The sequence below is a fragment of the Salmo trutta genome, chromosome 23 (genome assembly GCF_901001165.1).
Source record: "Salmo trutta chromosome 23, fSalTru1.1, whole genome shotgun sequence".
In the NCBI taxonomy this organism is placed as follows: Eukaryota; Metazoa; Chordata; class Actinopteri; order Salmoniformes; family Salmonidae; genus Salmo; species Salmo trutta.
In genome coordinates, this window is record NC_042979.1 from 23,259,728 (window position 1) to 23,287,351 (window position 27,624).

Here is a 27,624-nt window from a genome sequence, read left to right on the forward strand (position 1 = left end):
ATTCCCGTGACCAAAATGTGCAATCCGCACTCCGACCGCCGAAAGGCAGCAATACGCAACACAGCGTCTAGTCTGCCGGAAATTTACACGAAGAAGAAGTGTGCAATGGAGGTCCCAGGACCAGATAGCGACTGGAGAAGCCCTGCATTCCGACAGAAAGTTGTTGCACAAATGTGAGACAATTATGTTTTATTAATACTGTTTGTAAACGTTGTGATATTTTAGTTACTCCGCTATTATCACTACAGTGGCTAGCTAACTCACCACAACTTCAGTCAGCGCTAACGAGTTAGCAGCTAGCCGGGGCAGTCGCTAGTTGGCTTTATGGATCAGCCCATTAGCGGCTGCTCTGGTTACTAGCCAGCTAGCTATGAAACATGCTTGTTATGAGGCCGTTAACCTAGCTTAATCGGGGTTGATGTAGTTAGCTACATGTGTCCGTATTTGCCATAAATGCCTAGCTAGTTAGAGTTTTTTTTCCTGAGAAGTTGAGACGTTTAGCTATTTGGGCTTTCAGCTAATGGTTAGTTAAACTAGCTAGTTTCTATAGCCTTCGCTGGCTTTGCTTACTATGTAACTTCTTCGGAGAGGTTTAACGGCGGTTGGCATCCAATTTATGTTGCATTACTGCCACCAACTAGATTGGGATATAAAGCCATTATAATTTGATACACAAAATGGGGGGGGGGGGGGGGATAAACCTACTCATTAAAACCCACTACCCGATTTAACCCTATCTCGCCTTACCCCAGGACAATGGCCTGCGAGGACAGGACATCAACACACCTTGTAACTCTCCTGAAGTCATATCTCGTATTCACACATACTTCTCTGCTGTACAGTTGGTAACCATAGCTACAAACGCTAAAAATCCAAGCTTACTGAAGCATGTCACTCATTGACCTATCCCTGTTCCCACTTGTCTCTAGCCATTTTCCACTCTACTGTCCCCACAAAATCCATGCTCCTGGATCCGCCCCTGCTATGTAGCCAGCTAACGTTAGTTAGCAGGATGCTAGCTACAACAGACCCCAGTGACATTCCTGCTTGGCCTCACTTGGAATAAAATGCACTTTATCTGCCAGGAATGTAACTAATATCATTGGCATGTGTGCTAGCAAAATACAGCAGGCAAACTCTCTGAATCGCTTCTTCTTTTTCAGTGAAGAGGCGATGAGAAAGGCTGGGACTGCCCACACGAAGTCCAGCAATGATATGGAGAACCATGTCTATGTCAAAGCCAAATCTAGAGTGAGTGAACGGTTTAATTTACATTTGTTAAATAATGGCCATCTCTCATCTAAGTGTGTTATTGTCTACCTCTGAACAGGAAGAATACTTGTCCCTGGTAGCAAGGTTGATCATTCATTTCAGAGACATTCGTACGTACCCCACATACTTTTTCTATCTACTATGTATGTCTAGCTCATTCATATTTCTCGAGACAGCTATTCTATCAAGTCGAGTTACGTAATGGACTTTGTTTTGTTTTGCAGATAAAAAGGCGCAAGGAGGTGGTCCTGGTGTGTTATTTTGCAAAACATGTTCTCCGTTACTAAAATACATTCAGAAGAATATCTACATAGCTACACATGCCATTGCACATGTGTAAATGTACACATTGCCTCCCCTCTTCCAGATCCCATGAATGCCCTGACAAATCTCCCAGGTGTTCCAGGGGTTCCAGGGGGCATCGGTATGGGGCCTCGGCCACCTGGTGCGCCCATGGGTGGCATGGGGCAGATGCAAATGGGTCAGCATGCCATGGCAGGAGTGGCTGGAAATCCTCAATCGAGTGAGTGTAACTCTGAAGCTATTTCATTTTCTCACATTATTTCATGTTTATACCATGGCGTTGTTGAATACTCGTTTTTGCTTGGCTTGAAGGGCATTCTAGAGCCTGCATTATTTCACTAACGCACGGTAGAATTCAATGGCTATAGCTCATTCTCACATGTTCTGTTTGGGCTGCTTTTGAAAGCAAAAGTTGAATTTAAAACATTGGTATTATTAGATTTTTATAATAGCAGGCTATGACTGATGGTTTGGTTTGCTAAACTAGCAAGTATGTTTGGTTGGCAAGGCAACTACTATAGCTATCTAGTAAACTTGCTAGCTACTTCAGTGGATGTTGAACACATTTCTACCTGCAAATGAACACATTTCTTTCAGCAAATGTGTTAAAGTGGAACTGACAGCATTTTAACTATATACTTTGCAGATATGAAACAATCATACCAGTCAAAAATAAAATTCCCAGTTTGTGAGGTTTTAAAAATAGGTTACATTTGACATAAATTCCATGACATACAGTAAGGCATTGTTGGCAGAATAGATGGATGCAGTTCAATATGATTCACCAATACTTGGTAGTTCAAAAAATATTGCTATCAGGTTGTAAATCAGATGGCCTGGTACATTGTTTGCTTCCTCCACCCAATCGGGGCGCATCGTTTGTTTCAATGACTCAATATTTTGAACAAAAACAGACGAATGTAACTACAATCAAAAGTCAGTCATAACGTGGATAATAGCTTAGCGCACATGTGTAACAAACACAAAGCCTGTGGGCCGACTACGGCACACAAGCGAGGATAAAGGAGGCAACAGTTGAGTCATCTACTTTATGAAACTACAGGCTGATGCGCTTGCATCGTTGAATTCAACGTCAACTGCGCTGCGTTCGTGAGTCCCATTTAGAGCTTACAGCGCAGGGAAACTGTAGACAGACAGACAGTCCTATCCAGGCTGCTGAAATGTTGCAGTCTGGTTTCGACATCATTGATGTATACAGAGAAGAGAGTCTGCCCGAGAATTGAACCCTGTGGCACCCTCATAGAGACTGCCAGAGGTCCAGACAACAGGCCCTCCGATTTGACACACTGATTGAGTTCAGTGTGTCAAATCGGAGGGCCTGTTGTCCGGACCTCTGGCAGTCTCTATGAGGGTGCCACAGGGTTCAATTCTCGGGCAGACTCTCTTCTCTGTATACATCAATGATGTCGCTCTTGCTGCTGGTGATTCTCTGATCCACCTCTACGCAGACGACACCATTCTTTATAATTCTCGCCCCTCTTTGGACACTTAACTAACCTCCAGATGAGCTTCAATGCCATACAACTCTCCTTCCGTAGCCTCCAACTGCTCTTAAATGCAAGTAAAACTAAATGCATGCTATTCAATCGATCACTGCCCGCGCCCTCTCGCCCAGCATCACTACTCTGGACGGCTCTGACTTAAAATAGCGGGTCAACTACAAATACCTAGGTGTCTGGTTAGACTAAACTCTCCTTCCAGACTCAAATTAAGCATCTCCAATCAAAATTTAATCTAGAATTCCTATATCGCCTCAAAGCATCCTTCACTCATGCTGCCAAACATACCCTCGTAAAACTGACCATCCTACCGATCCTCGACTTCGGCGATGTCATCTATAAAATAGCCTCCAACACTGTACTCAACAAATAGGATGCAGTCTATTTACAGTGCCATCCGTTTTGTCACCAAAGCCCCATACGCTACCCACCACTGCGACCTGTTCACTCGTTGGTTGGCCTTCACGTCATACTCGTCGCCAAACCCACTGGCTACAGGTTATCTACAGGTCTCTGCTAGGTAAAGCCCCACCTTATCTCAACTCACTGGTCACCATAGCAGCACCCACTCGTAGCACATGCTCCAGCAGGTATACCTCACTGGTCACCCCCAAAGCAAATTCCTCCTTTGGTCGCCTTTCCTTCCAGTTCTCTGCTGCCAATGACTGGAACGAACTGCAAAAATCACTGAAGCTGGAGACATATCACCCTCACTAGCTTTAAGCACCAGCTGTCAGAGCAGCTCACAGATCACTGCACATAGCCCATCTGTAAACAGCCCATCTACCTACCTCATACTGTATTTATTTATCTTGCTCCTTTGCACCCCAGTATCTCTACTTGCATGTTCATCTTCTGCACATCTACCATTCGTGTATAATTGCTATATTGTAATTACTTCACCACCATGGCCTTTTTATTGCCTTATCTTACCTCATTTGCGCTCACTGTATATAGACTTTTCTACTGTATAATTGACTTTTGTTTATTCCATGTGTATCTGTGTTGTATGTGTCGAATTGCTATGCTTTGTCTTGGCCAGGTCGCAGTTGTAAATGAGAACTTGTTATTAACTAGCCTTCCTGGTTAAATAAAGGTGAAATAAAATATATATTTATGTAGCTAGCTAAAAAAAATCACAAAGTGTAACATTAGCTAGTTGCTTGGAGGATGTCATGTCATTGGAGGAGTGGGTGAGTGACTTCTCTCTGTTTTTGGGTAGCTACAGCTAGAGATGCAGGTGGCATTTGGTTAGCTAGCAAGAAATGTGAATCGCTTTGCTAGCTATCTAGTTAAGCTGAACTTAGAACGACTTAACCACAGTGTCACGAACCGGCTCAAAGCACGTAACAAACAAGGAGACAACGTGGAGATAGTTAAATACATAAATTTGTTATTGCCTAAAGTAAACCACATATAATTAACAATGGTGTGTGTGTAGTCAGTAGTGTAAGTGAGTGGTTGCGTGCATTAATGTGATAATGAGGGGTGTTGAAAGGTGCCAACGCAAACAACCAAAAACAGCCACAAAAATGCCACAACCAAAATCTGTGTCTGCATGGAGAGAGTCTCCTCAATGAATGGGGAAGAGGTGCATTTATCCTGGGACACAGGTGAGTCCCATTTCGCTGACAACCCTCCCAGCTCCACCCACCGACATCCCATTAAGGAAAACACAAGCAAAGAGAATTCGGCAGACAGAGTGGGAGGGTCAACAAAGACCCCGGAACACCATACCAGTCACACAACAAATTAATCCAGCCTTTGCGTCCCTTTGCCCCAGCCAACCTCATCCTCCCCAGACCTCAGCAACCTTTGGACAGGAAGCAACCTTTAAGAGGAAAGAAAACGAGACCAGAAGGGAACAGACAGGAGCGACATAACAGGACAATACCAGACACAAAATAACATTTAAGGGAGCAACCACAGTAGAGAAGTTCCTTTAAAAACTACGGTAATAACCATTCATTCCCAAGAAACGCATCAGTTCCTTTTTAGTAGTTGGTGGAAAAGCATCAATAGCTACCACTTTAGCCCGAACAGGACTCACTTCACCCTGCCCAACCACCTTTCCAAGGTATGTAACGGTCGCCTGAGAACTCACATTTAGCCAGATTGTGAAGCAACCCACAGCTAGGCGGTCGAACAAGGCTTGAATACGGGACAGATGCTCCTCCCAAGTATCTGCATATATCACTACATCGTCCAGATAAACAGCGCACCCGGCCAGACCGGAGACAACCCTGTTCATAAGTCGCTGAAAAGTGGCAGGTGCATTACGCAGGCCGAAACGCATAATTGAATACGAGTACAGACCAGAGGGTGTAATCAAGGCAGAGATTTCACATGCCCTACTCATCAGTGGCACCTGCCAATAGCCCTTTAACAGGTCAAATTTGCTCAAACTTAGCTGCGACGACTTGATCAACACAGTCCTCCATCCGAGGAAGAGGAAATGAATCTGGTTTAGTGACACGGTTTACCTTCCGGTAGGCCGTACAAAATCTGTTTGTCCCATTCGGTTTACTGACCAAGATACAGGGAGAAGCCCAACTGGGGAAATTAGGCTCTGACATCTTACTTTCCAGCATGTACCTGACCTCAGCATCCAGACAACGCAGTTTCTCTGAAGAAACTCTATAGAACCGCTGACGAATGGGGTCAGCATCTCCAATGTCAATATCATGTTCTATTAAGTTTGTATGGGTAGGTGTATCAGAACAAACCTGGAAATCTCTGAATCAGACCAACCATCTCTTTCCGCCCATCAACCTAGCATGACAAGAACCCAGGGCAATAACGGTATCGGCCAAAAGAACAGGTTTACCGTCCTCTGTAGACTCCTACTTCAGTCTCAGAGGAACGTGCATAATAGGGTTTAAAAATTTACATAGCACAGTTGGTGTGGCAACTAAATAGTTTTGCTCAGTGTACTGGCGCACCACCGTATATGGACCATGGAACTTGGCTTGAAAAGGAGAACCAACGATTGGCAGCAGAGCAAGAACCTGGACTAAAGTGACGAGGCTCAGTTCGCCGATCAAATATGCCCTTCATCCTCTCCTATGAAGATGATAGCTTCTCTTTAGCCATTTCACCAGCGGCGTACAGTTGTCGGAAATCACACACATACGATAACAGGGACTGAGGGGACTTCCAATCATCCTGGAGAACTGATAGAAGTCCACGCACCTTATGTCCAAACAAGGTCATTTGGACTGAAACCCGTACTCTCCTGTGAAACCTCCCTAGCGGCTAACAGTAACCAAGGCAACCCCTTCTCCCAAGCCATCTCAGTACAATAAGCTCTCAACAAAGACTTAAATGTTTGATGGAAACGTTCCAGTGCTCCTTGACTTTGCACGTGATAGGCGCTAGACAAATTGTGTTTAATATGGAGCTGTTGGAGAACCTGACCAAACAGATTGGAGGTGAAATTAGATCCTTGATCACTCTGAATGACCTTAGGGATTCCAAACTGAGAAACTGAGTCAAGGCTTTTAACACAGACTTAGTTGTGATAGACCAGAGAGGATAGGCAGCAGGAAACCTAGTGGTCTGACATTAGTGAACAGGTAACTACTACCCTTTTTAGAACGAGGCAGAGGACCAACACAGTCAGATACTCAAAAAGGTTGGCTGAGTACAGGAATAGGAAACAGTGGTACCGGCTTAGCTTGATTAGGTTTACCAGTTAATTGACAGGTGTGACAAGTTGATGAACTCAGAAACATCCCTCTAACCTAGGCCAAAGAAATGTCTTAATGTGTGATTGTAGGTTTTCCTCACACCCATATGTCCAGCAACGTCGTTGTGGGAAGTCAACACCAACTCACGAAGCTTAACTGGTACAACAACTGGTAATCGCCTCCCCCAGAAAACAACTACCATGAGACACCCACTTTCTCATCAGAACGTCCTCTTGGAGAATAGCCATGGGCGACATCTCCCAACTGTTCCACACGCAACCCTTCTAATGTGGGGTCAATCCGTTGCACATTGATTAGATCGGAGCGGGATACAGATAACGGGATAACAGGGAAAGCAGTGACAGACTTCTTTGTGGTATTCTCGTTAGCCGGCGCAGTGACCAGGTTGCCACGGCTCATAGAACGCGTCACTGCACACGCAGAGAACACCTCTGGGAAACTCTGCGCACTCATCAGGAATCCCTACAAATGACGGCTTAGTGGAAACCACTAGAGATGGAAACATGACAGGCCATACATGTTCACCAGCCAAGTTATTCCCAAGGATAACGTCGGTACCCTCAATAGGCAACGAAGGACACACCCCCACAACAACATCACCAGTCCACAATCCAACATCAGTTTTTATTAGAGGTCAACCAATTATGATTTTTCAACGCCAATACTGATTATTGGAGGACCAAAAAAAAGGCGATACCGATTAATCAGCCGATTTATTTATTCGTAATAATGACAATTACAACAATACTGAATGAACACTTATTTTAACTTAATAATACATCAATAAAATCAATTTAGCCTCAAATAATGAAACATGTTCAATTTGGTTTAAATAATGCAAAAACAAAATGTTGGATAAGTAAAAGTGCAATATGTGCCATGTAAGAAAGCTAATGTTTAAGTGCCTTGCTCAGAACATCTGAAAGCTGGTGGTTCCTTTTAAGGAGTCTTCAATATTCCCAGGTAAGAAGTTTTAGGTTGTAGTTGTTATTATAGGACTATTTCTCTATACGATTTGCATTTCATATACCTTTGACTATTGGATGTTCTTATAGGCACTTTAGTATTGCCAGTGTAACAGTATAGCTTCCGTCCCTCACCTCGCTCCTACCTGGGCTCGAACCAGGAACACATCGACAACAGCCACCCTCGAAGCAGCGTTACCCATGCCGAGGAAGGGGAACAACTACTCCAAGTCTCAGAGTGAGTGACATTTGAAACGCTATTAGCGGGCACCCTGCTAACTAGCTAGCCATTTCACATTGGTTACGCCAGCCTAATCTCGGGAGTTGATAGGCTTGAAGTCATTAACAGCGCAATGCTTGAAGCATTGCGAAGAGCTGCTGGCAAAACGCACGAAAGTGCTGTTTGAATGAATGCTTACGAGCCTGCTGGTGCCTACCACCGCTCAGTCAGACTGCTCTATCAAATATCAAATCATAGACTTAATTATAATATAATAAACACACAAATACGAGCCTTAGGTCATTAATATGGTCGAATCCGGAAACTCATCTCGAAAACAAAACGTTTATTCTTTCAGTGAAATACGGAACCGTTCCGTATTTTATCTAACGGGTGGCATCCCTAAGTCTAAATATTCCTGTTACATTGCACAACCTTCAATGTTATGTCATAATTACGTAAAATTCTGGCAAATTAGTTCTCAACGAGCCAGGCGGCCTAAACTGTTGCATATACCATGACTCTGCGTGCAATGAACGCAAGAGAAGTGACACAATTTCACCTGGTTAATATTGCCTGCTATCCTGGATTTCCTTTAGCTAAATATGCAGGTTTAAAAATATATACGTCTGTGTATTGATTTTAAGAAAGGCATTGATGTTTATGGTTAGGTACAGTCGTGCAACGATTGTGCTTTTTTCACAAATGCGCTTTTGTAAAATCATCCCCCATTTGGTGAAGTTGGCTGTCTTTGTTAGGAAGAAAGTCTTCACACAGTTCGCAACAAGCCAGGTGGCCCAAACTGCTGCATATACCTTGACTGTTGCAAGAGGTGACACATTTTCCCTAGTTAAAATAAATTAATGTTAGCAGGCAATATTAACTAAATTTGCAGGTTTAAAAATATATACTTGTGTATTGATTTTAAGACATTGATGTTTAGGTACACGTTGGAGCAACGACAGTCGTTTTTCGCGAATGCGCACCGCATCGATTATATGCAACGCAGGACAGGCTAGATAAACTAGTAATGTCAACCATGTGTAGTTAACTAGTGATTATGATTGTTTTTTATAAGATAAGTTTAATGCTAGCTAGCAACTTACCTTGGCTTCTTACTGCATTCACGTAACAGGCAGGCTCCTCGTGGAGTGCAATGTAAAGCAGGTGGTTAGAGCGTTGGACTAGTTAACCGTAAGGTTGCAAGATTGAATCCCCGAGCTGACAAGGTAAAAATCTGTCGTTCTGCCCCTGAACAAGGCAGTTAACCCACCGTTCCTAGGCCCATCATTGAAAATAAGAATGTGTTTACTGACTTGCCTAGTTAAATAAAGGTTTTTTAAAAAAAAAGCAAATCGGTGTCCAAAAATACCGATTGTTATGAAAACTTGAATCGGCCCTAATTAATCGGCCATTCCGATTAATCGGTCGACCTCTAGTTTTTAATGCAATGGAACTAACAGTGTTCAAACCTATTCCCCTAATTAGAACACTACTCCCTGAATCAGTCTCAGCAGAGAAGGGTAACACAGATTCCAACAAACAATTCAGAGGCACCTGTGTCTCAGGATCTTCACTGGCACTAGGTTCTTACTTCCTAACAGACACAAACCCCTCCGTAATGAAAGGTAAATAGTCTGGGTCAATATGGACTTTCACATGCCCCTGGGCATGAGACAATGTGTCAGGAGTGAACTGATGTGGAACAGGCGCAGCTAACGCCGTAGGCTTAGATTTAACGTAAGCACATGTACTGAATTTACCCCTAGCCCTGAGAACCGGACATTCGTTTTTCCAATGACCTGAACCTTGACAGTAGTGACACTCTTGACCAAAGGAGTCAGGCTCAACCCTAGTTGAATGTAACTCTGCCCGTGAACCAAAGTATCTCGGTGAGCGAGGCCCAAATCGCTCCGAACGTTCCCACTCACTCCGAATGCGTGGCTCTGCAAAGACACTTGTGAGTCAAAACATACTCGTCCGCCAAAACCGCAGCTTCAGCGACAGTCTTAACTTTTCGTTCGTTAATGTACATGGCTATATGATCAGGGATAGTGTCCTTTAATTGCGTTAACATAATCAGATCACACAGCCCTTGGAAAGTCATAACTGCAGAGGCGCAACACCAGCGATTAAACAGTGAAGATATTCTCATGTAAACTCAACACGAGTCTGTTTATCATCCCTTTTTAAAGTTCTAAATCGTTGGCGGTAAGCCTCAGGAACCAATTCGTAAATCTGTAACACAGCCGTTTTAACCTTATAACTGACACTGTCAGCAACACTAAGAGCTGAATACGCATCCTGCGCTTTACCAGTCAGCACACACTGCAACATTAAAGTGCGGTCAGAATCAGGCCAACTCCTAGCGTCAGCAACACGCTCAAACAACGGAAATAATGTCTCAGGGTCCTTTTCATTAAATTGAGGCAACAACCGTAAGTTCTCAACAATATCAAATGTGTCCGGGGCACGACCAAAAGAGGAACGACCCCTAGGTACATCTGGGTCACCTTCCCAGAGCAAACTCCCCTGAGAGCTTTCCTTCCCTAACCAACTCTAACCGCTCTTGTTGCAGCTATATTTGAGCACACTCCAAATCCGGTTTAAACACCAATTCCTTTTCATACTTTTCACGATCATGCTCTAACTGTAACAGAAGCAGTTCTTTCTGCTGTTCAAAAAGACTACTAGGACTAACCGATGGAGCGGTCATTTTAACAATACGGGGAGACAGCGAGTCCTCAGAGGCTGCCCCAGTGGGAACTTCAAGAATACCACTCCATCAGATTGGCCTTCAATATTAACCTAATAGAATTTGACATTTATCACTAATTTCAACCTTGTAGTGTTCAGCAACCTTCAACAGCTGTTCTTTAGTACATCATTCTTACAGTTCCTCTGATGGAAAGCGAATGAACTCGTCTACGTAGTACGCCATAGTCACAAGAAAATAGAAAAAAAATCAAATATCTCACTCTTCCCCTCTGCTGAGCACACCAGACCACAACCAGAGAAATTACAATCACACTGGGCACCACAGAAGAGAGAGGAGATATATATGGAGCTTCCCCAAAACCTACAGTAACTCAACCCTAGTCTTCGTGCAGATTTGCAGTGGGTAATTACGCACCGTAGCCCGCTGGCAAGGAAATAAACCACCCAGCACACTGGCAGATTCCCCCAAGCCACAGATGTGCCCCTGAGACAACTGCTCAGTCCACAGACACCACACAAAAATAACAAACAAAATAACCATGCCCAACGTATTCCAAAGTGAAATATGTCGCTAAGCCTAACAGAGCAAAAAAAAAAATTACTATAGCTCCAGGTAGCTACTGTCACGACCCTACCCTAATCTCCCACTGAGTTACACAGCCAATTGTACTCACCTCCTCGGACCAATGAGCCCAGGTGTGTCCCATTTCGCTGACGACCCTCCCGGCTCCGCCCACCGACATCCTATTAAGGAAAACACAAGCAAAGAGAGAATTCGGCAGACAGAGTGGGAGGGTCGTCACAACAGTAGGCATATCTCTTAATTGTCAATCAAATGTATTTGGCATCGATCAAATGGGTGGGCTGGCAAGTTCCCATTCAGTCGTCAAAATGTGGGTTGGGACAAACATGCATTGGCAGTCAAGCTGCAGAAGGACGAGTAGTCAATTATTCCACGCCACTATTCCCCATCGTTTATCTGTGAAATTTTGACGGCCAACTAGCTGAAAATGTTTGAGAGGGTTTATCTGTTGTTCCCTCTAGATTTTAGCTAGTCTTGCTCTGGCTAGCGTTAGTTGTTGATCTTGTTGATGTGCATAGGCAACTGAGGGAGAGAGCCTAACTTTTCATGGTGGTTTGATCAATAGGACTGTGAAATCTATTCAGGTGTATGTTGTGTAGCTGTTGCTACTGCCTGTAAACACAGTCCATTTCAAAGTGAAAGATATTGGGCCCGTATGGCAAATGGGTTATTTGCATATAGGCCCACTGTAGCTCTGATTGGCTATAGCGCACCAGTTTGCTTAGACTCCGGTCTTGGACAAGACAGATGTTTTTTAGGTTTTATTTACTGCAGTGTCTATTAATTGCCCAAACGCACGACCGCTTTACCACTCTATATTGCTATATAATTTTCACAAATGCTATACTTTGTTCCCAAACATTCTATGGATTTATGAAAATGAATATATCTAAATTCTCGCTTGTCTTAAAATGTCATATTCTTCCCGGGGGTGTATATGAACAGATTTGAACAAGATTTCATGTTGCTAAAATGCTGCGAGTTCCACTTTAAATTATAGCCATGGTATAAAAGGGATAATCAACTCGAGGCTCTGCGTTCTCTGGAAAATAATTAAACCCCGTGGAAGTTTACAGTGGTTCCTCAATTAAAACTTTCGAGATTATGCCGCAGGACTTAAAGGTAATTTGTGGTTTAGTACGTTACCCTGCGCCACTGCTTCATTGCTCCAGACCACCGCAAGGGGGAGATAGAGCGCTGATTATGCTTTTTGGTCCCAAGGCGTTAATGGGTGTCTACCTGAATGAATGCTGTCAATGATTTGTCGATATAAACCAAATAGAAACTGATAATTGTTACTACTAATTACTATAACTATTGAACTTTCATGAAATCACAAGTGTAATACATCAAAATAAAGCTTAACTTGTTGTTAATCCAGCCGCCGTGTCAGATTTCAAAAAGGCTTTAAAAAAAAAATTGCTTACCTTTGATCTTCGTATGGTTGCACTCACAAGACTCCATGTTACACAATAAATGTTCATTTTGTTCGATAAAGTCCCTCTTTATATCCAAAAATCTCAATTTTGTTGGCGCGTTTTGTTCAGTAATCCAATGGCTCAAATGCAGTCACAAGAGGCAGACACAAATCCCAAATAGTATCCGTAAAGTTCATAGAAACATGTCAAACGATGTTTATAATCAATCCTCAGGTTGTTTTTAGCCTAAATAATCGATAATATTTCAACAGGACAATAGCGTCGTCAATATAAAAGAAAAACAAGAAAGGCGCGCTCTCGGTCGCGCGGAGCAAAGAGCTCTGGGGACATCACACTATCCACTCATTGAAACTGGTCATTCTCCCTAATTTTTCAGAATAAAAGCCTGAAACAATGTCTAAAGACTGTTCACAACTAGTGGAAGCCATAGGGAACCCAATCTGGGTCCTATCCCTTTAAATGGTGGATAGGCTTTCATTGGAAAAACAGCCATTACAAAACACTGGCACTTCCTGGATGGCTTTTCCTCAGGTTTTCGCCTGCCATTTCAATTCTGTTATACTCACAGTTTTAGAAACTTTGGAGTGTTTTCTATCCAAATCTACTAATTATATGCATATCCTAGCTTCTGGGCCTGAGTACCAGGCAGTTTACTTTGGGCACGCTTTTCATCCGGAGGTGAAAATAGTGCCCCTTACCCTAGTGAGGTTAAACTAAGGTTTTTATTCTAAGTGAAACACAGATGTTCAGTTATATTCCATTATATTCTTAAAATATCTGTTGACTGAATATAAGCAGCAAGTGATGTCTGCTAAATAAGTTGATGGTGCAGTCATATAGCCTCGGCACATACAAACGACAACTACATCACATTTGCCCAGACCCACCTGCTCACACCCCCATCTCCAGCGCCTGTATCACTCTCCGCCACATGGCCTCAAACTGCACTATTTTGTTTCTCTCCGTTGCCCACGCACTTTCAACATTTAGATAAAGCATTTAAAGGCTGACTTTGGTTGATTTTCAGTTTGTAAGTATACATTTTTTTCAAGATGATTGACGAGAAAAGTATCGTCCAACCCATAGGGTATCTCACTGCACCCTTATATCCCAGAAGAATGGCTTCGGAGGGGATGGCTGGTTGAGAGAATGCCAAGAGTGTGCAAAGCTGTCATCAGGGTAAAGGGTGGCTACTTTGAAGAATCTATTTTGATTTAACACTTTTTTTGGTTACTAAATGAATACATATGTGTTATTTCATAGTTTTGATGCATTCACTATTATTCTACAATGTAGAAAATAGTAAAAAATAAAAATACAACTTGAATGAGTAGGTGTACTGTATAGCCACTAGGCTAATACATTATCACATTTTTCCTTTGGATTATTTAATGAACCTATATCATGTTATTTCAAGTTATCCCTTTGGAGCACATGCAAAAGCAATTTGGAGTTGTTGAACGGGAGTGACAAAATGTATTACAATTGAATTTTAATGAGCTGATTGATGAGGATGATGAAGTGTTTGAATTCAGAACAATACTGTAAGAATTGCTCTTCTGTCCCACACGCACACACACAAAAAAGTTTTTTTTGTTTCTACTTTGTCAGAAAAAGCTGTTACTTGACCGTAGCTTATTACTTACTAAAACTGTTGTTACACTGTATGGTTTTTATTCTAAGAGAAATGAAAATGGTCTTATATTCTTAAAATATGTGTTTGCTGAATATACGCATGTGATGTCTGCTAAATTAACAAGTTGATGGCGAAAACCAGAGCTATTTAATGTAGGTGTTATATTTATTACATTTACTTGTGGAATGTTACTGAATAGATAACAACAATTGAAAGAATATTCTGGTGGCATTGGTAGAGTCAGGTGGAGAATGGCGTGAAAGTGCACTGTACTGTAAGTACGCAATAACACTGTGGGCCAGGTGTAAATGGTTTAGCAGCCTTTCCAATAAATTGGAATACATAAGAAGGCATCCACCCTTGATGGGCTATCAGCAGGACAATACTCTTGCTGAGTTTAGGGACTTTAAATGTATTAATGGATGTTTGCGAGGCATGTCACTTCACCCATCTCTTTGCATAGCCCACCACATGCACTGTTTTCTAACCACATCTGGATGGATCCATAACGAATTACTATGGGAATAAATCACTGAATGACAGAAATAGTGGAATAAAGTAGGCTAATGCAATTGAAGGCAACAAATTGTTGCATACTGAAAGTCATGCAACTGTTATAATAGGATTTGAAGCAATAGCCTACCCACGTGTGGTCAACTATTTCTGCACCGTTTCGCGCTGCTTTTAGACATGCATGGGGACTGGTCTTTATAAATCAATCATATCTTCGTTTGAATATTAGTTAGCCTACAATTAGGCTGTGGAAATGTTAGGATTATTTTGCTCTTCTCTTGCAGTCACTTAGTAGCCTAGACCTACTCTCGACCGGTCACGTTGTACAGCGCCATATTTTCCTAACAGAAACCCTGAGGCCTACATAGGCTAATGTAAAATGCATTTTCGTTTTTCTTAGAATAGAAACACCATAATATTAATCAATTTAATTAAGCTACATTTCTAACAGTATAAACAGCACAACAAATACAATAATACTTTACAACCAAATTATAATCAATCCCATATAGTTAAAAATGTTTTAAAGTCTGTAGTATAGCCAATATTAAAAACAGTCAAATGCAATCGTGAATTAAATCGCTTTAGCCACATGTTGCGGTTTATTCATTGTTTAAATATTCAAGGGTCCCTTAGTTATTTAAATACATGGTTGACTGGTATGCTGTGTGATGACATGCAGGAATGATTGATTGATATACTGCATATTGAAGTAGGCCATTATGCCAATAAGTAAGTTACGCTAAAACAGCTACAGTAAACAGGACTCTTAGGCTTACAGCTCCATGTCATTTCAATAACTTCATTTCATTAAAAACCTTAAACCCACCTGTCCCTGAATTTACTGAAATATGTGTATTTTACACTCAAGCATTTACACTCAAGCACTACATTAAGATAAATATCATAAAAGACAACTTACTGAGCATTTCATCAAAGCTCCATGAAGGTCTGCTGTGCGCTATGCATATTAACAGTAGAATAGCCAGGACTCAACAAGTAGCCTACCAATAGCTGCCAGTCTATAAATACATTTAATTTACACAACCACAAAGAAATCCATTAATATTTTGTTTAAGGTAATTAAAAAAAAAACAATACTAAGACAATTTATTTCAAAAGAACAGAATAGCATGTATTTCTCTGTGCTATAGTAGCTGAGGCTATGGTTGCTTCATGTCAACAAAATTCATTAACTTGTTATGCTCTTTCAGATAGGGAATAGCAATCAAAACGTCTGGCCTGCATGGACCTATGTAAGATTATTTAGGAAAGTAAGCAAGCGCCAACAAGCTTCGTGAAGACACCCTCAAAGATGCCCTCTGGTGGCTTCAACAAGCATTAAGGGCATTAACGGCAACAATGGCTGACAGTAAAATACTATGACGTCATGCACTGCAATCGGTGCTGCAGTATGATGCAACTTTTAAATGAGGAACACACCTTCCACATCATTCAATATTTTCCATAGAACGCATAGCGCCTCATTGATTATCCCTTACTTATTTGAATTCTGTCTGTTAGCCCACAGAAACAATTGGATCAGTAGCTTACCAGTCATGACATTTTGATTTTGTATCAGGGACCTCCAAACTCATATTTCTGTGTCCTCCGTGAGGCTCAGAGCATGTGAGCGGAGATGAGTGGGAGCTGAGCGGGCACAGTTTGACTGGAGCGCGGGAAAAGCCGTGGAGCGCTCTGTGAAATGAGCAGGGTGTCCAACTGCCAAACTCGGCTTACATGCACTGCTCCAGACTCTTATTTCTGTGTTCTCAGGTGTAGGGCTTTTCCTCCAGCGCTTTCCCTAAGTTTTCAGCTGGAGGATGTCTGTTTTGTCCACATCCTCCCTGTAGTAGGAGGTCCGGGGCAGATGCAGATGCAGCAGATTGCCCAGCAGCAGGCCCAGCAGCAGGCCCAGCAGCAGTCCATCCAGTTCCAGCAGTTCCAGGCACAGCAGCAACAGACAGCCATGCAACAACAGCAACAGACGGCCATGCAGCAGCAGCAGCAGACAGCAATGCAACAACAGACAGCCATACAGCAGCAGCAGTTTCAGGTCCAGCAGCAGATGAAGCTGCAACAATTACAGCAGCAACACCATCAGAACCAACAGCTCCAACAGCAGCACCAAAACCAGCAGCAGCAGCAGGCCCAAAACCAGCAACAACAGAACCAGGTATAAGCGTAAAAGCCCTGCCATGATAGCCTGCCTAGATGTACAATTAAAAGCAAACAGAGACATGTAATAAGGCAGTTGAATTGGTTTATCTTTTGGTAATATGACATGAGAATAAAATATTTTTTTGGTTTCAAATAATCTGCATCTTAAGTATTTACACACACCCTCCCCACCTGTCTTCAGATGCACCCATCAAGGCACCAGCAACAGCAGATTCAGTTACAACTCCAACAGCAGCATGCACAGTCCATCCAGCACATGGTCCAGCAACAACAGCAGCAACAGGTTCAGTCTCAGCCCCAGCCGACCCAGCTGCCCCCCCACTCCCAGCAGCAGGGCATGGTGCCCCAGTCTCTGGCTGGGCAGATGGCCCCCACACAGCATGTGCCCATCAGCTCGCTCAGTCAGCAGCAGCAGCAACAGCAGCAGCTCAAGATCCAAGCCTTGCAGGTAAAGCAGAGGTGGTGTTATTGAAAAAGATTAACTTAAAGTTTAGTTCAATCTCTGTAGAATAGTGGTGACCTTTTGTTGTCCACTCTAAATTCATAATCTATAGTATCTGGGATAACACACCTATTCCAGTAACTTGTTTACACACCCCTCTGCTTGCTTGCTTCCCTATGTGTGTGTATGTGCCGTGTGTTCTTTGTATGTGTGTGTGCTTTGTGTGTGGCCAGGCTAGAGCATTGCAGCAGCAGCAACAGCAGCAGCAGCAGCAAGTCCAGCAGGCCCAGCAGGCAGCACAGCAAGCCCAACAGGCGGCGGCTCAGGCCCAGCTAGCGGCAGCTGTACCTGGCCAGGTAAGAGCACTGCAAGCTGGTGTGGTGGGACTGATTGACCGCCACTGGTCACTGAGCCTGGCCTGGAGCGAGTGCATGCTTTCAGATTTTCCCGTTTTGGAATGACGACAGGGTTGATAGAATTTTGGGCCGCAAGCTCTACGCTGCCCTACCAAGCAAAAAGGCAGTAACTGCACATAGTGTGGAACTGAGAAAAAAATTGATTTTATTTACCTTGGTTTCACAGTAACTTTATGCAGTTACTGCTAACATGACCCCCATTTTTTTCTCCAAAACACAATACAATAGAGGCAGGATACTTGTCCACATGATTAAGCATTTAATGTAGCAAAAATTACATTAACACATTTTTCACTAAATGAGCAGTTACTGCCTTTTTGCTTGGTTATGGCAGTACTGTTTTGACCATATTTAGCTTTCTTTGCCTGTTGCCATACTTAAGCTGCTGCCATAGCCAGAAGGTAGTAGTGGTTGTTATATCACATAGCATTAGCTAGAGAGACTTAAGTTTGCATCAATTCATATAATGGCAACTTAGGGGTTCTTTGGTTTGAACAGATTGATGAATCTCCTACGTAACCCAGGGAATCAATTTAGTTGGTTGTCATTTGCATGTACAGTGCCTTCAAAGGATTCACACCCCTTGTCTTTTTCCACATTTTATTTTGGAACGGCTTGAATTTAAAATTGAATAAATTTATATTTTTATCACTGGCCTACACGCAATACCCCATAATGTCAAACTGGAATTATGTTTATTTAAATTTTTATGAATTAATAAAAAATGAAACGCTGTAATGTCTTGAGTCAATAAGTATACAACCCTTTTGTTATGGCAAGCCTAAATACATTCAAGAGTAATAATTTGCTTAACAAGTCATCTAATAAGTTGCATGGACTCACTCTGTGTGCAATAATATTCTTTAACATGATTTTTGAATGACTACCGTAATTTCCGGACTATTAAGCGCACCTGAATATAAGCCGCACCCACTGAATTAAAAAAAATATATATTATTTTGAACATAAATAAGCCGCACATGTCTATAAGCCGCAGGTGCCTACCGGTACATTGAAACAAATTAACTTTACACAGGCTTTAACGAAACACGGCTTGTAACAAAAATAAATAGGCTTTAACGAAGCACGGCTTGTAACAAAAATAAATAGGCTTTAACGAAACGTGGCTTGTAACAAAAATAAATAGGCTTTAACGAAACACAGCTTGTAACAAAAAATAAAAAATTTGCAGTAAACAGTAGCCTATCAAGAAAGTCATTGGTCACTATCTTCCTCCTCCTGTGCACTGAAACCACTGAAGTCATCTCCTTCGGTGTCGGAGTTGAATAGCCTCAGAATTGCTTCATCCGATATTGGATCGTTTTCATTGTCGCTCTCGTCACTTTCATCCGGAGGCAAATCCCCCGCTGAGCCCTCTTCAACACGCAGCAGTCCAGCCTTTCGAAACCCGTTGATGATAGTGGGTTTTTTGAAAATGCTCCACGCTGTCAGGACCCACAAATTTGAAAGCGGGAAAAATCCATATATTAGCCGTGTCATTGTTTAAACCGCGAAGTTCAAAGCGTGGGAAAAAAGTTGCGGCTTATAGTCCGGAATTTACGGTACCTCATCTCTACCCCACACATACAATTATCTGTATGTGTGGGGTAGTCAAGCAGTGAATTTCAAACACAGATTCAACCACAAAGGCCAGTGAGGTTTTCCAATGCCTCACAAAGAAGGGCACCTATTGGTAATTGGGTAAAAATATAAAATACATTGAATATCCTTTGAGCATGGTGAATTTATTCATTACACTTTAGATGGTGGATCAATGTTCCTGAGTGTCCGAGTTACATTTTTCACTCCCAGCTGTAATCTCTGCCAAAGCTGCTTATACAAAGTATTGACTCGGGTGTGAATACTTATTTATGTTAATTAGATATGGCTGTGTAAAATGTTCAATACATTTGCTAAAATGTCTAAACATGTTTTCACTTTGTCATTATTGTGTGTAGATGGTTGAGAAATATATTTAATCCATTTAGAATTCAGGCTGTAATGCAACAAAATGTTGAATAAGGGGCATGAATACTTTCTGAAGGCACTGTATGGTGCTTTTTGAGAATTCCCTGATTGGCTTGGTACTCATCTTATCGCTTCCCGGCAAAAGAGTGATAGAGCTAGGATTCATTTCCACAAGACACTTCCCCATCCCTTTTTTCTCTACCAAACTAGAATTAATGGAGACCTCTTCACCCCAATGCTAATTCTCCTCCCTATTGAAGATTTCTCAGAATGAAACCCACTGGTGGGCTGCTGAGAGAAATTAAAGTTTCTCTCCCAGAGGATGTCTCTTTATTATACCTCAGACCTACTTTAGAATGTCTTGGTCCCCCTTCATGCATGTGTGCTGTTTGTGCAATGAATGCTGTAACTGCATGCCTACTCTGTCCTGCAAACCAAATATATCCTTTAACTCAGCTGCTACATCTACTAGTGCTACTTAGATGCAAAGACATGGCATCATCAATTATTGAAGGACCCCCACCATCTCATCCAATTGACCAATAGACACGGTTGGGAAATCACTGTCAAGCCTCTTACTGGGGGGAACAATGAGGTTTCACCATTGGCGGCCATTTAAAATACTTAAAGCTAGATATACTAGATTACCAAAAATGATGATCTGTTATTTGTAGTCATTTGACAGATGTTTACCTTCTGTGCTTCCCTATCCATTTAAATAATTGTCATACACACTGCATAGTTTGGCCTTGTGAATAAAGAGGGAGCATGTTCCCACTGGCTGCGGCAGGCCTCATCACTGTTGTCATGGTAACACTGCCAGGCTGTGTGTCTCACACCAGGGTTAAAGATATGACTAACTGTTACTGTGTGATGTGTGTCAATGAGTGTGCGTGCATATGTTTGTTCTTGTGTACCTCATAAGAGTTGTTCCTGGGAGCTGGCTTGCATATGCGTGTGCAAATGTGTTGTTGTGCATGCATGCGCCTCATTTCCGCTGATGCACTGCATTTCTTGTTTTGCTTGTGACATGTCTGTTGTCCCCTCTGTCCTCCTCCAAGATGATGATGCCCCGCCTTGGGATGCAAATTCCGCCCCGGTTGCCCCGCGCTGCCTCGAACCCCGTCATACCTCCAAACTCTGCTGCCGTGGGAGGACAGCAGTTACCACAGGTATTTACGCCAGGGTAGAGTGACCAGGCAGTACTCTGACCCTGACCTCTATGATGACCACCACCTCTCCTAAAACCATGTCCCTCTGGTGTGCTTCCTTATGCCAACTCTTACCCCTACCCCCCTCTTACCCCTCTAATCTCCCAACTCTACCCAAACCACCACTCCTGCTCCTTACACAGACCAGTGGAATTAGATCTGATAGTGAATGTCTGTTCTCATGCTCAGTATGTAGTTGATTCATGAAAAGAGAGTTGTACCTTCTACAAGCAGGTTCCGAATTATAATCCATGAAGGGTAGGCCTTAGAGCTGGGACAATAAACCCAAAATTAACGACACAGACATTGCCTTCCTCTTACCGAAGCATTTTGCGTACGTCTGTAATTTTTTGTGGTTTTGCTACACAACGTTGCTGTAGATTGTTCTGAAACTATTTTTTCCCCACAGTAATAGCCTATGCATTATCTGCTATGAAAGTATCTGCCTGTCCCTGTTTTGCTGTTGCTGCTGTGTGAGCGAGCCACTCCCTCTCCCCACTGTGACACGGAGGAGGGGGAGATGCACTCTGAGAAGCATAAGTATATGACCATTTCTCAAAATGCAATTGTGGGAAAAATACAGTTTTTAAAGCAACTACTGTTCCAGTTCCAGAGAGGAGTGTCACAGCTTTCTGTGAGTATATAATTTATTTCTCACCTCTTAATATTGAGGTCATGGCACCACTTTATAACCGGAGTAGGCTGTAGGCCAATATGGTTTCGATGCGCCCAAAGAGTGGAACGCGCCATTTGCAGTGAATAGGCCTACATCAAGTAGCCTAGGCCTAGCGCTGGAAAGTTTTTGTAGGACATTAGCCTACATTTACTGATAGCCATGTAGGCTAATTAATGAATCTATATAGCAACAATATCATATTTAGCGTGTAGTCCGATGTGCACAGAGGCAAAATTAAATCTGATAGGCTAATCCTAGGCTGGATCCTATTTTGACAGGTTGCACATCCAAATAACAATCATGTATTCCCTGGATATGTTAGATGAAATAGCTTACTTTTTTAATCGTAAGCTACCGTCTGTTGTCTTACTGGGTACTAGAAGAAATTGGTCTAGAGCCCTGCCGCTAATGTAAAGTAGTTGTCCATCTTTTTTTTATAGTTGTATTTATTATCCAGCAAAATAGTTACATTTATCACAATGACTTTTTGTACATATCGCCCAACTCTAGCACCTCCCCACAAAATAATAATTTAGTAATGATTTATCATATTTCGCAAAACACTGGTCAATTTATCGCATTATGGATTTTTGTCCATATCGCTCAGCTCTAGATTTTGTTGGAAATGTAGTGTATTATTTTGCTAAGTATCAGGGCATCTGGCCAGTATTCATTGTTGTGTTTGGTAAGTACCAACAAGACACTCAATTATATTTTCTTCCTATCTTCATCAGTAGGCACTCAAGCCCTGATCGGCGTAATGGCTTGAAGCAGGTTTTTCCCCCTGCTATTAAGGTTGGATGGTAATGTGATGCAGCTTCCAACCAGCTGAACAGTTACTTGGGTTCCTCTAATGTGAGCTCCCTTTTCTTTTCACCTCCTCCAAAGGTGCAGCAGCACCAGATGATGTCATCGCCCTCGCCGGTACAGGTGCAGACACCCCAGTCCATGCCCCCCCCTCCCCAGCCACAGCCATCGCCACAGCCCCCATCCTCCCAGCCAAACTCAGTCAGGTGAGCAAAGTTTGCATGCTCACTTTCCAATTGACTAGAATATGGAATTTGAAAGTTTTATTTCAGGTGTAGTCTTGAAATGGAATGACATTCTCTGGTGCCAACTGTGACCCTGTATTGTGTTTCTTCACAGCAGTTCTGGTCCCACACCGTCGCCGGGGGGCTTCCAGCCTAGCCCGTCCCCCCAGCCCTCACATAGCCCAGCCACCGCACGCACCCCGCAGAACTATGGTGTCCCCTCCCCAGGACCTCTCAACACTCCAGGTAATGTCCTAACTCCTCATTGGAGCAGAGGTGCGGTTCTAAGCCCCTAAGCCTCATACCTCACCTATGATTGTTTTCCTTACTAAAGTTGACATTCTTAATTGTCTTTATGTAGAATGTTGATTTGTATGGAGCTTCTTTAGTTTCCCATTTGCCTGTTCTGCCAAATATTGGAAGCCCAATCAAGCCCATTCTCAGTGCCCCTGTATATTTTATACACAAATTGAATGTACAGTTGAAGTCAGAAGTTTACATACACTTATGTTGGAGTCATGAAAACTCGTTTTTCAACCACTCCACAAATTTCTTGTTAACAAACTATAGTTTTGGCAAGTCGGTTAGGACATTTACTTTGTGCATGACAAGTAATTTTTCCAACAATTGTTTACAGACAGATTATTTCACTTATATTTCACTCTATCACAATTCCAGTGGGTCAGAAGTTTACATACACTAAGTTGACTGTGCCTTTAAACAGCTTGGAATATTCCAAAAAATTATGTCATGGCTTTAGAAGCTTCTGATAGGCTAATTGACATAATTTGAGTCAATTGGAGATGTACCTGTGGATGTATTTCAAGGCCTACCTTCAAACTCAGTGCCTCTTTGCTTGACATCATGGGAAAATCAAAAAAATTGGTAGACCTGGTTAATCCTTGGGAGCAATTTCCAAACGTTCATCTGTACGAACAATAGTACGCAAGTATAAACACCATGGGACCACGCAGCCGTCATACCGCTCAGTAAGGAGAAGCATTCTGTCTCCTAGAGATTAACGTACTTTGGTGTGAAAAGTGCAAATCAATCCTAGAACAACAGCAAAGGACCTTGTGAAGATGCTGAAAGGCCGCTCAGAAAGGAAGAAGCCACTGCTCCAAAACCGCCATAAAAAAGTCAGACTACGGTTTGCAACTGCACATGGGGACAAAGATTGTACTTTTTGGAGAAATGTCCTCTGGTCTGATGAAACAAAAATGGAACTGTTTGGCCATAATGACCATCGTTATGTTTGGAGGAAAAAGCGGGAGGCTTGCAAGCCGAAGAACACCATCCCAATCATGAAACACGGGGGTAGCAGCGTCATGTTGTGGGGGTGCTTTGCTGCAGGAGGGACTGGTTTAATTCACAAAATAGATGGCATCATGAGGAAGGGAAATTTGTAAGTCGCTCTGGATAAGAGCGTCTGCTAAATGACTTAAATGTAAATGTAATGTGGATATATTGAAGCAACATCTCAAGACATCAGTCAGGAAGTTAAAGCTTGGTCGCAAATGGGTCTTCCAAATTGACAATGACCCCAAGCATACTTCCAAAGTTGTGGCAAAATGGCTTCAGGACAACAAAGTCAAGGTATTGGAGTGGCCATCACAAAGCCCTGACCTCGATCCTATAGAAAATTTGTGGGCAGAACTGAAAAAGTGTCTGCGAGCAAGGAGGCCTACAAACCTGACTCAGTTACACCAGCTCTGTCAGGAGGAATGGGCCAAAATTCACCCAACTTATAGTGGGAAGCTTGTGGAAGGCTACCCAAAACGTTAGACCCAAGTTAAACAATTTAAAGGCAATGCTACCAAATACTAATTGAGTGTATGTAAACTTCTGACCCACTGGGAATGTGATGAAAGAATTAAAAGCTGAAAAAATATCATTTTCTCTACTATTATTCTGACAGTTCACATTCTTAAAATAAAGTGGTTTTCCTAACTGACCTAAGACAGGGAATTTTTACTAGGATTAAATGTCAGGAATTGTGAAAAACTGAGTTTAAATGTATGTTAACTTCTGACTTCAACTGTATATGAGTATTCTGATTGTTGTCCCATGTGGTTGTCTGGTGATGTGTAGGGAACCCTAGTTCAGTGATAAGTCCAGTCGGGGCCTCTCAACTGGAGGACCAACAGTACATGGAGAAACTCAAACAGCTTTCCAAATACATCGAGCCGCTGCGCAGGATGATCAACAAGATAGACAAAAACGAAGGTATACACTCACGCCATGCTCTTTCTTACTTTTATGTCCACTCTTGGCTGTTCCCACTCACTAAAGGGAGTTTGTGTTCCCAACAGATAGGAAAAAAGACCTGAGTAAGATGAAGAGCCTGCTGAACATTCTCACTGACCCCAGCACAAGGTAAAATAATACAAGTGTGTCAGTGCCCATCCATGTTGGTCTTAACAATGGTTATAGAACGCATCTCCTCTCCCTGACTTGCAGGTGTCCTCTCAGGACCTTACAGAAGTGTGAGATAGCATTGGAGAAACTGAAGAATGATATGGCTGTGGTAAGCGTGAGACCCCGTTTTTCAACCATGGTGAAAATCTTTGTGCTGTTATATTGCTCTTTGGCTCTCAAAATGTCTTTCTGTTGTGAGTTCATAAAGGTTACCCATTGAAAGTGAATCATTAGTTGTAAAGAACCTAAAACCCTGGCAACTATTTAACTAAATGTTTCCCTATTTAGCTTATTAATAAGACTTTTTTCTAAACTTGTTCTAGCCGACACCACCCCCTCCACCTGTGCCGTGCACCAAGCAGCAGTACCTGTGCCAGCCCCTCTTGGATGCCGTCATGGCAAACATCCGCTCTCCTGTCTTCAACCATTCCCTGTACCGTACCTTTGCCCCAGCCATGACAGCCATCCACGGGCCGCCAATCACGTGAGTTTACCCTAACAACTCCTTCATGTCCAGAAACCCTACAGGGTGGACAGATTTTCGGCTGACATCTTGGAGCGACCCTACTTTAGATCTGTCCACTTCTCTGTCATCAATACAAGACCATCCTCATTTCCTACAGTGCATTTAGAAAGTGTGTGAAAGAGTACAGTAGCAGTGGGATCAGGCCGTCATCTGACACCCATCTCTATTCTCTCCCACTCTCCACTCCACAGGGGCCCCACCATCGTGGCCCGGAAGAGGAAACATGAGGAGGATGACCGCCAGACCATCCCCAACATTCTGCAGGGGGAGGTGGCCCGCCTCAACGCCAAGTTCCTGGTCAACCTGGACCCCTCATTCTGCAGTAACAACGGCACGGTGCATCTAATCTGTAAACTAGGTGAGTTTAGGGCAGAGGTAGGCAACTAGATCCAGCCACAGTTACATAGAAACACGATCGTCTCCCTTTTTATTCGTGGGAACAGATTTCCTAAATTAAACTAATTTCTAGCTGAATTCCTGATTTTACAAAATGAAAATCCTTACGGCCTGTTGCCGACCCCTGGTTTAGGGCTTTAAGAGGCTGGGGGAAATAACATTATCCTCCCTCAAAGATACAATTAATTGATGGCTGATGCTATTCTCTGCTTTTCTCTTCCAGACGACAAAAACCTGCCAAGTGTGCCACCTCTCCAGCTCAGCATCCCTGCAGACTACCCAGACCAAAGCCCTCAGTGGGCGGACGATGGGCAAGTGTATGGTAAGACACACTGGCTCTCTCTGTACCCATACTCAACTATGGAGCCTGTTTTAGTCAAATTGACTCTACTTTAACTTTGGTTGTAATGAAATGTTGCCCAATATTACCTACAGTTTAAAATGTGTAACAAATTAAATGTTTAGCAAACTAACAATTATACTTTTTTAACCATACTGCCATGTCAGTAGCCAGTCTCTGGTTTCATGCATTTTCTAGTTGATTAATGCATCACTTTGTTTTCCTCTCCAGGTGCTAACCCCTTCCTAAAGAACGTTCACAGAAACATGACCTCCAAACTCCTACAGCTCCCAGACAAGCACTCTGTGACTGCACTGCTCAATACCTGGGCCCAGAGTGTCAGACAAGCCTGTCTTTCTGCAGCGTAGACAAGACTCACCTCACCTCTTCATCAAACCTCTGCTGGAGACAACATAACTTATCACAGACTGAGCAAACTGAAAGGGGTGGGCTACCTCACCCTGGAACGCCAGCTCTCCCCTACCACCACTAGGGTGTGCTGCTGAGGCTTCAACACAAAATGGTATTATGAGAAAGTCCATTTTGGGGTGTGTTCAGTAAAGAATTCTAAGGTGAGAAAATGTATAACCAATAACTGAACACTTTGCTGTGTAAAGCTTTGAAGTGTGTATATGTACTCGTAAGGGAATTTGTCTTTTTGTTATCAAGAATAAATACTTTTCTGCTCACCTGTTTTCATTAACCAGATCCATCCCCATCATCCTTTATCATAAGATGAAATTCAACTGACTTGACCAACCTACCAACAACGGCACACCAAAATAAGTTTATTAGGGAGAAATAAAAATGTATGTACATTGAAATATTAACTTTATATACAGTACCAGTCAAAAGCTGACACACCTACTCATTCCAGGGATTTTCTTTATTTTGACTATTTTCTACATTGTAGAATAATAGTGAAGACATGAAATAACACATATGGAATCATGTAGTAACCAAAAGTGTTAAATCAAAATATATTTTATATTTGAGATTCTTCAAAGTAGCCACCCTTTGCCTTGATGACAGCTTTGCACACTCTTGGCATTCTGTCAACCAGCTTCATTAGGAATTTTATTTTATTACCTTTATTTAACTAGGCAAGTCAGTTAAGAACAAATTCTTACTTTCAATAAT

General features: G+C 42.5%; 1 protein-coding gene across 4 annotated transcripts; it reads left to right on the plus strand.

Annotated features, from left to right (window-relative positions):
* On the plus strand, positions 1-27,187 carry LOC115159632 (mediator of RNA polymerase II transcription subunit 15). 4 transcript variants are annotated; one of them, XM_029709542.1, is made up of 18 exons: positions 1-173; positions 1,164-1,251; positions 1,331-1,382; positions 1,497-1,523; positions 1,640-1,795; positions 16,733-17,055; positions 17,242-17,508; positions 17,736-17,858; positions 20,948-21,058; positions 22,662-22,786; positions 22,920-23,050; positions 24,896-25,030; positions 25,117-25,180; positions 25,265-25,331; positions 25,546-25,706; positions 25,940-26,106; positions 26,368-26,466; positions 26,716-27,187. In XM_029709542.1, the coding sequence occupies exons 1-18, from the start codon at positions 16-18 to the stop codon at positions 26,850-26,852; spliced, it is 2,391 nt and encodes a 796-aa protein (XP_029565402.1). In that variant the 5' UTR covers positions 1-15; the 3' UTR covers positions 26,853-27,187. The 4 variants fall into 4 exon arrangements, with proteins under 4 accessions (XP_029565402.1, XP_029565404.1, XP_029565403.1 ...); XM_029709544.1 differs by having other exon boundaries at positions 22,923-23,050; XM_029709543.1 differs by having other exon boundaries at positions 16,736-17,055.
* Positions 27,188-27,624: the final 437 nt, after the last annotated feature.